Source organism: Lingula anatina, chromosome 8, assembly GCF_051362555.1.
Source record: "Lingula anatina isolate TDL-2025a chromosome 8, LinAna3.0, whole genome shotgun sequence".
NCBI classification, from domain to species: Eukaryota; Metazoa; Brachiopoda; class Lingulata; order Lingulida; family Lingulidae; genus Lingula; species Lingula anatina.
Window position 1 is genome coordinate 18,624,151 of NC_141774.1, and position 12,874 is coordinate 18,637,024.

Below are 12,874 nucleotides of genomic sequence, written 5' to 3' on the forward strand. Positions count from 1 at the left end.
TTAAAATCAGTCTATCAAAAGTATCAAAAACTGTTATTGGTCTTATCCTTGTGTTATAGTTATAACATAAAAGGCAAACATGAGACATAAAACGGCTCTGTAATTCTGACTCAGCAAAATAATCTTCACTGAAAAAAGGTGCTTTTCAAAATCTTTATAAACAATAACAAAATCAACACACCTGTTACTTGTTATTAACACCTTAAAGCTGGATGCCACTTAAACCTGACTTAAAGCAGCTCAAATGAAAACAGATCAACAACCTCTTACTAGAGAACTATTTTCATAACCCATTACAAGCCCAAATCCCCGGGTAATGTCCTCACTGGTGTTGCCTTAATAAATAAATTAACAAATAATAACAGCCAACAGCTGCCATGGCCATGTGTACCTGTATGTGCTGGTTCATTGTTCACTTCAGACAAAGAACTTACCTTAAATTCACTATTTATAAGTTTGCATGATCTGTGCGCTGAATTTAACATAAACATAAACCCAAATTTATAATATTATTTTTTGTGACAATGTGGTGTCTCTCCCCATCTGGGTTCAGGCTAGGGACAGCACTTTTACTGATGCACTGATGAACAGAGCTCCTGCAATCTCATAATAACATATATGTACTAGTATACACTGAAGAAGGTCACGGTGGGACTGAAGCTTTGTAAGGCTTTTGTGACAAAAGTGAAAAGTTTCAACTCATGATCAATATCAACAGACTACATGCAAGTAGATAAATTTCCCTTTCAAAACCCAAAGTTATAGAAAGTTACTTGTCCTACAATGCCTCTTTTAAAAATGATTTACTGACACACAATATTACAATTTATTATTATTGTATTATAAAAAGGTATCATAGTTTGTGTTGCACTCTGGCACTAGATGTCTCTGCTGCAGTAAACTATATACAAATCACTTACTAGTATCAATTTATTTGTTGTGTATTTATTTGTTGTTCAAAAGCCAATAGTTATTACCATACTCCTTCATGTGATAGGATTTCAAAGAAGAAAGAAAAAGTCATGTTTTACTGTGGTCAGTTCAACCATCCCTGATACCAAAAAAGATAGAGAATTCATTGTAGCCAAACACACGTGTTGTGGTGAGACATGTAAGCACGCATGCATGCACACACACACACTCATCAACTGAAGCAAAGACCACATCCACATCAGTACTAGTACTTAACTGAATATTTAAAACAGTAATAACTTCACTGCATCTCAGATGGCATACTCGATCCAGTTCATAACAACTCAGATCAGCTTTATTTAAAAAAGGAACTTCTAAATTATCATTCGAATCAAATGTCACTGAGACAAAGAAAATTGCACGCGTTCAAGTGTTAAGAACACAAGGTCAATTTAAGACACAAAAGTGATAAAGAAAATTGTCCACAATTTAAATCATTTTGGTTTCAAGTATCAACAAGAATGCCAAAGAAATTTAGCACGTGCAATAAAATGTTTGGGATACAATGATGCAATGTCAATTTTAGAAATGACTGCCACAAAGAGAACCAAGTATGCATTAAACTAAGTAAAATGTGAGAAAACGGGGTGCCACAAACAAATCCACTCACAATAATAATAATAATAATACACTTATTGAAAGAGGTATACACTTATTGAAAGAGGTATAAACATGTAAATTAAAACTTGAATAAATAAATAAATCTAAATAAATACAAGAAAGTTGGGTCTTGTGAGAGAAAGCTCTGTGATACTGAAATGATATATTTTGCAAAAAGGAAATTTCAGAATATATACCATTATATATATCGGGGAACAATTCCCATTAACACGTCTACATTCCCAGAAATGTCTGAAAACTCTCCGGGCTATCGAACTGACATGAATTACTCACCAGCATAGTATTTTTGAGGACCATCAATTAACAGACTGGTATGATATATCTCAATAACTATAACTCTTTGGGACGTGACCTTCCATCCTTGATGACTTTATGACAGGAGAGCTTGAACTCTTCAACCTTTCCAAGACATTTTGGGACATGAACCCTCTTATTCATTTGGGGCAACAAGTGCTTCTCTTTCTCTCTCTCACACACCCGCGACAGATATGGGTAGGAACACAACATATTACATTTTTTTACATTTAGCATTGGAGAACCTTCTACCATTTTTTTCATTTTTTCACACCTGAAAAAGCAAACAAACAAACAAACAAACATCTGAACTTTCACACCTTTAACCTCAATCAAAACCTCAAATAACACCACTCCTGCTATCAACCTCAAGCACTGTATATTTTCAAACATGTTAATTTGTATAAATTTGTTCTATAAATATAAAAAATCTACCAAATTTTTCCATTTTCTCAAATTGTTTATTGGATGGAAGCAAGTCTTATTACTCCACAGTCATAAATACATATTTAAAAAACAGAAATGTTTTGTCTTATCTGAACCAAATTATACAACATATAGGATGTGGTTCAACCACTCACAAACCCAGCAATAATAATATTTTATGTATATGACAATGTCTTTCTGCTTTACTGAATGCTATGACAAAAATAATTTTCTAAACATGCCCAATTGTTTCTTTTGACATCAGTTTAGGATAATTTTTTCAGGACTTATTCTGTGCATTTTGAAGAGAGAGAGAGAGAGAGAGAGAGAGAGAGAGAAAAACACACACACACGGTACAGCTTGTACAATTATTAGGCCCATCTTTCCCACCTTTCATTCTCATCTATCTTTCCTACCTCAACTTGACTGGTTATAAAGTTACAAGTCTCCTTTCAGTTCTCCACATCAGTATTTACATGTCCTGGGATTTGTGAGAAAAACAAAACCAACGCAAACAAGCCCTCCCTCATTGGCTGTACTTTCTGACGTCTCTAAATTAACATGTTCCCCAACACCTTCTAATTGCATGACACTGTGCCCGACTTTTATCAACCGACTCGATCAAAATTGGAGACACGTTCTCACCTGTCAGGCGAATGAATTACTGGAGATGTGTTCTCACCTGTCACGCCAAAGGCGTAAACAGCATTCTCATCTTGCTCTACAATAAATATTCTTAAATTTTAATACCTTACTTATTAGAATATTATAATTTTTCAATGTTTTGAGCAACTTTTTGTCAAGATAGTTATAATATGTCAAAATGAAATCTTTACTGTAATGGCTCATTCTGTTTGGACAAATCACAAGGATATATTCACAAAGCAATTGTTTGTAATAATGAAATTCATAAAGTATGATAAATGACAATACAAAATTTTGTACTGCAACTCGGGTTTGGATCAGAAGGCATACATTTGTGATTAAACAGCAAAAAAAGATAAATCTTGGGCCGGGGGGGGGGGGGGTTCAAACAAAACATTAGTGTTATAAATTGGAATGAAGAGTAACATACATCAGCACATTTCAGGAGATAATATAAGCAACTTTCCTTCAGAGAGACTACAAAAGCATGTTACTGTAAGGATATTTCCATGTTACTTGTGAGCCATATTAAAACATGCAGTGGCTTGGTCACACTTGAGAGATCAGTCAGTATAAATATATATATAAATAGCTTCATGTAAGTAGATATATACTGACCATCAACTGCAGGCCACTGTCTGAAGTATACTAACATAGTGTGGCAAGTATGTGTCAAATTGGGGCCGTAGCCATGGCCCGAAGGTTCAACAGTCCGAATGTTCACTATAGAACCTTCGGACCAATGAACACTTGATTTAAAAACGATGAAAATGTTACCATTTTCGGACCAATGAACCTTTGAACTAATAAACCTTCAGACTACCGAGACGCCCCATGTCAAATTATTCTAAACAGCCATCATAATATAAAGAAAATGGTCTAATATATATATTAATATCATATTCATAATGCAATATGCAATATGCTGGTTATAGTTGTTGTATAAACTGATCCATTCAGCAATTGTTTATTTATTTGATTATTATTGTGATTATTTTTGAACACTGGTTCCATGAGTGGTGCTATATGGATGTCTTGGTCTACCCATAAATCAGGGCAACTCTGGCACAATTCGAACTCACTTATCTTTTTAATTTGACAAAAGTGTAGACTGAGTCTATTTAATACAAATTTTAATATTGGCGTGCTTTTTTAATTTGGAAGTTAAGAGTCTAGAGAAATACTTTTCAGTTTTTCCACTAAGCTTCATTATACATTTTGAAGCATGTATACACAATGGAAGCCAATGCACGTGGACCGGTAACAGCACACAAAGCAAATTCACTTCAGCAAAATATTGATTCGGCTTGCGAATGAATAATAAATACGAAAATGCATAGCCTTCCACTTCCAGCCTTTGCACACAAAAATCTGAAAACCTGAATTGCAAGTATGCATCGCAGTGCAAGTTTATATCCCTAGCCTTAATAAAGAGACAAAACTTACCTCTCAACCTTGTGGAACCTTGCAGAAGAGAGCACCACACACTGTTGGACTTCTGTCTTTCTTGTTGCTTGCCACTATGTTTTGTTCGACAGCTGTGCTAGATGTGACGTAGTCGCGGTTTTGCTTCAGCCAATCATAATCCTTCATTCAAATACATTTCGGTCGAAAAAAAAATGCGATCACGAAATTTCTAGTGTATGCATCGATGGAAAATGAAATTGTAGCTCGTTTAAGATCCTACAAAAACAATTACTGGAACATCATTTATCACATTCCTTTATTTTAAACACAAACATACTGCTTTGTTGAAAAATAAACAAAGACTCATGACATGCATGAAATACAACAAGTGTTTTGATTGGCTCTTATTTAGGAAACTCCAAGATGGAGGTGTGAGAGGCACGTTTACCAGTTTACTGCGTTGGTTTCTCAAATTAACAACCACGTTAAGCAATTTTCACTGCTGAATTGCACCTGTTTATCTTGTAAAGCATTGGAGTAATTGAAATCGCTGGGTCGTTTCTATGCTGAAAGATCAAGATGCCTAGGCGGAGCAGAAGCCGGTCGTCATCTTCAAGGTAAAATTAACAACAGCTGCCTGAAATCGGACTGAAACTAAACAGCCGAACGCCAGTTTAGATATAATCGATAGAAAACTGGACGTTTTCAAAATTTTGCGTTCCTTTTTGATTTCATAGTCTACAGTAGGAGAAAATTAAGATATTTTAAAGGGGTGTATACTTCTAGACTAGTACAAGGTTCCAGTAAGTTAAGCTGTCTAGGTTAGAGACTGCTGCACTTGTCTTTTGCTCACGGGCACTGGTTTGCAACTTGGTCTTGGGTCCAAAGGATGTAATAGATATAAATGCATAAATGAACAGTGATTCTTTGCCTATAAGTAACAGTAAGTTGATAAAGTGTATTAGCGTATTTTAAATGGTTTTGTGAATTACACGTTCTGGTTTTAAAGCAAATTATCTTGAAAATATGTATGTTTTTTCCGAATTTATTAGCTTAAGCATTTTACTATTAATTATATCTACATTATAAAACATTAGCCTTGCCTTTTTGTTGTAATAAAACACACACAATATTTTATTTAATTTGAAAACTATTAGCAGTGATTTAACCTGGGTCAAAGTACTGAAATTGAGATTAAAGTTTACAAACAATTGGAAGGCTATTTAAAAACACATATCATGGAACATGATCCAGGTGACCTCAAATTTAAAATGCAGTATCTGCAAAATGCCCCAAAGTGCCTCATTTTTTTCCCTAAAATTCCTGTACAGCAGGAATAAGATGGCAGTGTTAACCTGAATATGTCAGTGCATGAATTCACTGCACTAATAACATTTAGACCCCATTCCCACAGATTTTAGATTGATCTATCCCCGTGGGGAGTCTCACTAGATTACTGTCAGCTTAGCCGGCTTAAATGTCTATCTACTAAAAGCTGTAAAGGGGTAATTAACTGTCGTGAACCCCCCATGAACCCCCAGGGAGTTAGGTCGATCTGGATGGATCGATCTAAATCTCTGGGAATGCAGTCTTATTTTGTACTGAATATTTGTATTGTAATCAAACTTAAGAAAAGATTTTATTGCTTTTTGTTTTGTCGTAGGAGCCGTAGTAGATCAAGATCAAGGTCCAGATCAAGAAAAAGGTGATTTAGATGAGACAGCATCTGGTGCTGTATTAATCAGATTTTCAAAACTTACTTTTTACTGTAACCAAACCAGCATGGTCTGCTGCTCAATAAAAGACATATTTCTTTTTGTCTAGTATCACTTTATTGTCTGTCAATATATATAGTCTTATCCAGCAAAATAACAAGCTGGTTTTGCCAAAATTGGTCTAAATTTTTGCATCAACATTTTTGTGCCTTTCTCTGAACCAGTTTAAAATAAAAATAAATAAAAATAAAAATTAAATAATACTGTATCCTGGCCCATTATAACCAAAGTATGCCTTAATGTGCCTTAGTTACATTTTCGTATTTTCAGGACACCGTCCCCTTATTACCGTAAAGATAACAGAGGCAGAAGAAGGTCGCCCCAAAAGTCAGGGTCACCTGGGAGAGGGCGGTGAGGAGCCTTATTTACACCTGGGGAAGGTTTCACAGAGGAACTGAAAACCAGAATTTGGTCTTAACTTTTAGACCAAAAGTTTAAGCCTGCTTTGACTAAATTTTTAGGAGTAAAAGTCCTCTTAATTAGTGAAATACTACACCAGGTGGCTTTGCAGACAAAAAGTTTTTATCTTGAAGCTGAATCTGAAGGTTTTTTTTATGAAACAGTCCTTGTAATATGTAAACTACAGTATTAGCAGAAAGTGTTTGATATTAGAAAAAATGTACAACTCAGTCTTATATTCTCATTCCATGCTAAGGTTATGTTGATACTAAGTTGTATGTGTATATTGTGACTGTATGCAGATGATGATTATGATTATTAATATTGTTGTTGTTGTTGTAGAAGAGCCTCTCCTGCAAGAAGGCCAAGGTCACGTTCAAGGTCAAGGTCCAGATCAAGAGACAGGAAGAATGTTTCAGGCAAATCATCTGAGGCTAGGAGAGGGAGGTCAAGGTAAGGTCAAAGGTCAGCCAAAAGGAAAAGGATGGTTGTGAAAGGAAAGAATTTTGTGTTGATACTGATCAAAATGACACGTAGTATGATTTAAATTTGAGTGACATCTCCACAAGTTATTTCAAAATGGAAAAGAAATTTGTTTTGTCAGTTAATTTTTGATTAAACTGATAACCTGTTTGCATTAAGGTATTATTATATTCACCAGTTCTACTATAGAATTTTGACAATTTTTCACAGGTCTCAAAATTAAGGAAAGCATCTCAGTTTCTCTGTAGTACCTGAATATTTGCTAGCTTTGCTGTCTAATTTGAAAATATCCCCTTCAGGTCTCCAAGGGAAGGTTCAGGACAGAAAAGCAAAGACAAAGGTTAGTGAATGGGGCTGAAGTGAATTTTTTTTTTTTTTTTTTTTTGAAAAAAATCTTTTTTTGTAACCTTTAACCTTTTTTAACCTGCTCAAACTGACTTAGTCTACAATGTTCCACTTCACTTTGAATCTTAAAGTCTGATTACCTTGAGATTGAAATGAAGCCCTTTGAAGACATTGAGATTACAGTAACCAAGTTTTTTCTCTCAGTGTTAGTAGTAGCCCATTTCAGCACATTAAATACATTTATCGGGGTTTGTTAATCTTAAAAGCTCTCAGAGCAATATCACTAAGTCTGCATTGCATAGCTGATTTTCCAAATTTATAATTTATCTGACCATTAATTTTGTTCAGAAGAATCCTAAGATAGTCCACAAAAATATATAGCAGTTATTCATCTTAAGTATTATTCTTTCCTTTCCTTTCCTTGCCCCCCCCTCCCCCAAATGATACTGTTTATGGTATTTTGAAGTATCTGTTTCCCCTTTAAAAATTTTTCTAATTATTTTTATCAGTACGTGATCGCTCACAGTCATCACCTAATCGTAATCTAAACACATCTGGGTCACTGCGCCATGGTTTACCAACACAAAGAAATAGGTCAAGGTCGCCTCCACCCAAAAGGAAGCGCACCCCTCAGCCGCGAGACAGATCACCAATTCAACGAAATATATCACCCTCACCACAAAAGAGACGACAACAGTCACCACCAGGTGGCAGGTCAAGAGAGTCACCTGATTCAAGAAGAGCTAATAGATCTGTTGAACACATTCCTGCTGAAGTTCTGCCTCGCGAACGCAGTCCATTCGCCCCTGGTGATGCCTACACAGTGCGCGCACCCAACTTTGGCAGCACAAAAACACTCTTAGATAGCCGATTTAAAGATGTCAACTCGGGCTCACGACCCTTCACTCTTGATGAGAATATCACAATCGGAATCCATCGTAATGTAAGAGGAGAGTCTCCCGTGGTTGCACGCAAGCGTTATGATGTATTAAATGTTTCCATTGTGCGCAGGGCTGTAGAAGGAACTAAGCCGATTTTCGATAGAGAAGAGTTGATAGGGAAAATATCAGGAGATCTTCAAGATGACGTTGAAGAGACGCGTATTATACAAGTTTCCAAGGTGGATCGCCATGATGACTACGCAGCTAGATTGTCCAGAGCAAAACTGGAGGAAGAGCTAGATGATGTTAATTATCCAAAGAGAGATGATGAGATGGACGGAAAAAGCATGCGGGTGGCAGTTGCCACTGTCTGGGAAGACACTCAGAGGAGGAGGTAAGGGTAAAACCACAGGGCAGGGGTTCAATTAAAAAAATTTTTTTTTCCCTTATCATGAGTAGATAATTCCTTCTGATTATTTCTCTTTTGGTTAAGAGGTCAGGTTTAGAAAATGAGTGGTTAAAATATTGTGTTTATCAGTTGTGTGAAAGAAATAATTTTTTTGTGGATGAGTTTGTGTGTTAGTGATTAGTGTCCTCTTTAAGTCTTTGCAAGCAAGGGGACAACACTAAAATTGGTGAACCAGAGTTTTTTTTTTCTTCAAATATTAGTAGTCAAACTATCTTTCAGTTCATTTAATTTACAACCATCCTCAATCTTGAAATTTGTCAGCCTGATGCACCTGTAAGACATGTAATTAAATTATTAGTGACTTAATTGTGTATTTCAGGAAAGATAAAGGCACAGTCTTTCAGAGGGAGTTCAGAGGTTCCAAACAAGAAACAAGGATGAGGTAAGGGAGGTCTAACGGGGGTTGACAAGAAGATTTTTATCCAAGTGCTCTCCCAAACTTACTTGCCTCCCTATAATTAACTTTTTGGAAGAGGCTTTACTAAAATCCCCCACCTTCCCTAAGGTATTTGAAACCAGCGCAGGAAACCATGTCGGCAATTTTTCTGGGCAGACATGCTTGACAATTGTAATCACTTGCGCAGGGTGTCCACACAACTTTTATAATAACCCCTTTCTTGTTAAATGATACTTTGACTGTTTTTTTGTTTTTTTTTCAGTTGTGCTGATGCATTTTATTAATTTCATAAATAACAAGAGAGTGCATATTTCCTACAGGCTTAGTCAGCATTATTATCAAAATTATTATTTTGATATTATCTTTCTATTTGCTTGTAGTATTGTTGGTTTTTTACCCCAGTACTAAAATTTTCTCTTGATTATTTACAGGCCTGACATCAAACATGGTGATTTGAGACATAGCCTATCAAAGAGGCGCACTGGGTCGGAGAGAGAGGACACCTCATCTGATATTAGGTGTGTCTTTATGTGTGTTTTGTTCTGAGATGAGCTTTTTCTGTGGAAAAGCCAAATTCCGTTTTTTTAAATTCAGTTCTGATGGTTCCTGAGGTTCGTCAAGGTTAGGTGTTGGGTCCCATGATGAATGTTCAGAGTTTTTTTTTTTTTTTTTTTTTAAACCTAGACTCGTGTCTGATATCCTCTGTGACGTAGTTAATGAGCAGATAAGTGTCATGCATACTGTTGATAAATGTATTTCAGACAACGTCTTGGTAGTAGAGAAGAGAAAAGACCAGGAGAGAAGGGATATCAGAGCGGTAAGGAAAAGGGTCTGATGTTTAAAGATATGTAAGAAATGAGTAAATGTCCAGTAAGGAAAATATAAAAGTTTGATATCTGTTTCTGACACAATGCAAAATCCATTCACCTTTCCACAAATGATAAGACTGGGCCTAGTTTCGTGCCTATTTCCATTGACATGCTTGCACAGTTCATTTGGCATTCAATTAAGATATTTCATGTTCATTTCGTATTCATTTAAGTTTTCCCTGCCATTCTGCAACTTGCTTCTGATAAGGAACAAGTAAACCAAATTAAATAAATTTAAAGCTGGTTGCATTGTGTAATATCCCCCCGCCCCCCGGCCCCCCCCCCCCCCCCGCCCCAGCCAATGAATAATTACATAAACTGCCCTACATAACTTTAGATTCTTTTCTTTTGTTCTTTCCTTTTTAAAACACATATTATTATTATTATTATTATTATTATTATTATTATTATTAACATATATTATTATTTCCATCATTAAATTTTTGTTTTGTTATCATTCTGACTTTTATCTTTATTATAATTATTTTATTGATTGTGTTTTAACTTATTGCAGATGTAGTTCAGAGACTACTACAGCAAGCAAACAGCTCACAAGAACCTTTGCCAGATTTTGCACAACGTCCAGGTATAGTAAAATGCACACCCAACTGTCATTTTAGTTGATAATATATCTGGTGGATGCTGTTTAAAATTCTTTAACATTTATTTTTTATTTACTTGTTTGTTTATTGAGAAATTTTTGGGTTATCTCTCTCTCTCTCTCTCTCTCTTTTTTCAGTCAGTTATATTTTTTTTTATTCAACTTAATAATTTCAGACAAAGGTGTGTACGAACCGTGGAAAGAAAACCCTGAGCTAATACCAAAAGGATCTTCTTACTATGAGGTCAGAGAAGCAGATGTTCATTTATTAGCAGGAAGTTTATTTAAAAGCAGGAAATGCTCATGAAGTTAAAAAAATCCAATACTTCTAGGCTTTAAAATTATAGTTCCTCTTAGAAGTAAGAATTAGGAAATTCAGTTTAGAATTATAACATTCTTATTTTCCCCATTCCTGTAGATTTTTACAACATAATTATTTTAGAACCTTCAGACCTAGGTTTTGTATTCTTGTTATAACTATTTTGCTAACACCTACAACAAACAGTTTTTAAATACTTTTTCCAGCATGACAATCGAGGGGAGTTTGACTACTGGGAGAGGCGGGGAAGAGGGAGAGGACGGGGCTTTTTCCGTGGAAGGGGTGACTATCGCGGGCGTGGTGGGTTCAGGGGACGAGGAGATAGAGGCCGTGGGCGGGGATATCACAATACTGGTTACAGAGGAGACAGGAATCAATCTAGGTGGCGAGATGATGACCGGGACAGAGATCGGGATAGGGATCGGGACAGAGAGCGGGATAGGGATCGGGACAGAGACCGGGACAGAGTGGGAGGAGCAGACAGAGATAGAGGTTTGTAGTCATGTTTAGACTATATTTTTGTTCCCTTATTGTGTATTTTATATGTACAGACAGTGTTGGTCAGTGCTTTTTGATCAAAGTTCTAAGTGTAAAATTGGGAATGGATAAATGAGTTTAAAATGTAGGAGACTGAAAGTTGCTTTGGAAGATTCTTATGAAAGTCATCAATTAGTAACAGGAGGCTGTTGGCACTGTTTGATATCAAACAAGACTAAAAAACAACATGGCTTTGCTAGGATATGTGTGGGTATAGAAAGCAATAGATAATTCCCCATTATTGGTCATGATTCATTCATCTATTTATTTTTCCCTATTTTTTGTGTTTATTTCAGAATGGAAGCACGATATGTTTGAGAAAATGAAAGAGGATGAACAGAAACCATCTAGCACCACAGAGAACCCAGTGTCATCACAATCATAGGTGGCATTGCTGCACATGACAAGACCAACAAACAATCTGCAGGTGTGGTCCACCACAATATTGGCTAACTTAGGCTGATAACAGTCACCTCTTTCCCGAAAGCATTTTTCGTAGGTTTTGCTTATAATACAGTTGTAGAGGGCACTATACTGCATGAGGAAATGATCACATTGTTGCATGGATATTTGGAGAGAAAAATGGAGAAAATTATTTGTGTTGTGAAGTGAATTTCGTAAGGTATAATAAATATCAGATGTAGATGGAACTGCCATGCAAGATGAGATGGACTGGTAACTGTGTGCTCATTCAAGATGGAAAAAAGTCAGCTCTGAAAGTATGGGAAAAGTGATCAAATTTTATGTTGTTTGTTTGTGGCTATTTACAAACAAAACATGGCAAATAACCAAATATTTGGATATTCACAGGTGATGTTTCAACATTGTCCTGAATATTTTATTTTTGCTTCCTATAAAAAGTTGTCTGTCTTCTTGGTAAATTTTTTTATTAACCGAGGAGTGCAAAGATATTGTGCAGTTAGCCAAAATGATTTTTTTCGTTTAGAATATGAAGCATATTTGTCAGACATATGTGTCCCATTTGTCGATATAATATTATGGCAAATAAAAAGAATAGAAGATCAGTTGTGTAAGTTTTATTTGGAGTTAAAGATGTACTTTCGTCATTGCAATTACATAATTGGAATCTGTTAAGTAGCTTTTTAAGGTTTTAATCACCTTGATGTCACTATGTCAGAAAAATGGGGCTCATTTTTTTTCAAGTGACTGAAATGTGACCCTGTCAAAGTTAATTTTTAATTAACAGAAGATTTATCTCAGAATCTTTTAGTCAACATTTTCCCATAAATAACACTTGTCATCTTTCAAATAAAATAATAAAATACAAACATCCACACATTTTGTATTGTACAAAAATAGTTTATTATAAATATTGACATTTTTTTGTCTATCCAGTATGGTTGTACAGCTATATACAATAGTTTGTCATGTTTGAGGTATGTACAAAAGTATAGAGAGAACCCATTACATCA

At 35.5% G+C, this 12,874-nt stretch overlaps 2 protein-coding genes across 5 annotated transcripts in view; one reads left to right on the forward strand and one right to left on the reverse strand.

Moving 5' to 3' along the window:
- The window catches only part of LOC106171738 (uncharacterized), a 27,227-nt gene extending 22,655 nt beyond the window's left edge, over window positions 1–4,572 (reverse strand). Inside the window, exon 1 of one of the 4 annotated variants that reach the window (XM_086994751.1) lies at window positions 4,406–4,572. The gene's annotated coding sequence lies outside the window, so the exon portion shown is untranslated. The other 3 variants (XM_086994752.1, XM_086994753.1, XM_086994754.1) reach the window with 3 other exon arrangements.
- Window positions 4,573–4,759: 187 nt separating this feature from the next.
- On the forward strand, window positions 4,760–12,466 carry LOC106165336 (uncharacterized). Its single transcript, XM_013543505.2, has 13 exons — window positions 4,760–4,983; window positions 6,030–6,071; window positions 6,412–6,492; window positions 6,883–6,993; window positions 7,323–7,363; window positions 7,878–8,643; window positions 9,038–9,100; window positions 9,547–9,633; window positions 9,877–9,932; window positions 10,499–10,570; window positions 10,762–10,829; window positions 11,111–11,396; window positions 11,738–12,466. Exons 1-13 carry the CDS (start codon window positions 4,946–4,948, stop codon window positions 11,824–11,826), a joined length of 1,800 nt encoding a protein of 599 aa, XP_013398959.2. The 5' UTR covers window positions 4,760–4,945; the 3' UTR covers window positions 11,827–12,466.
- Window positions 12,467–12,874: the final 408 nt, after the last annotated feature.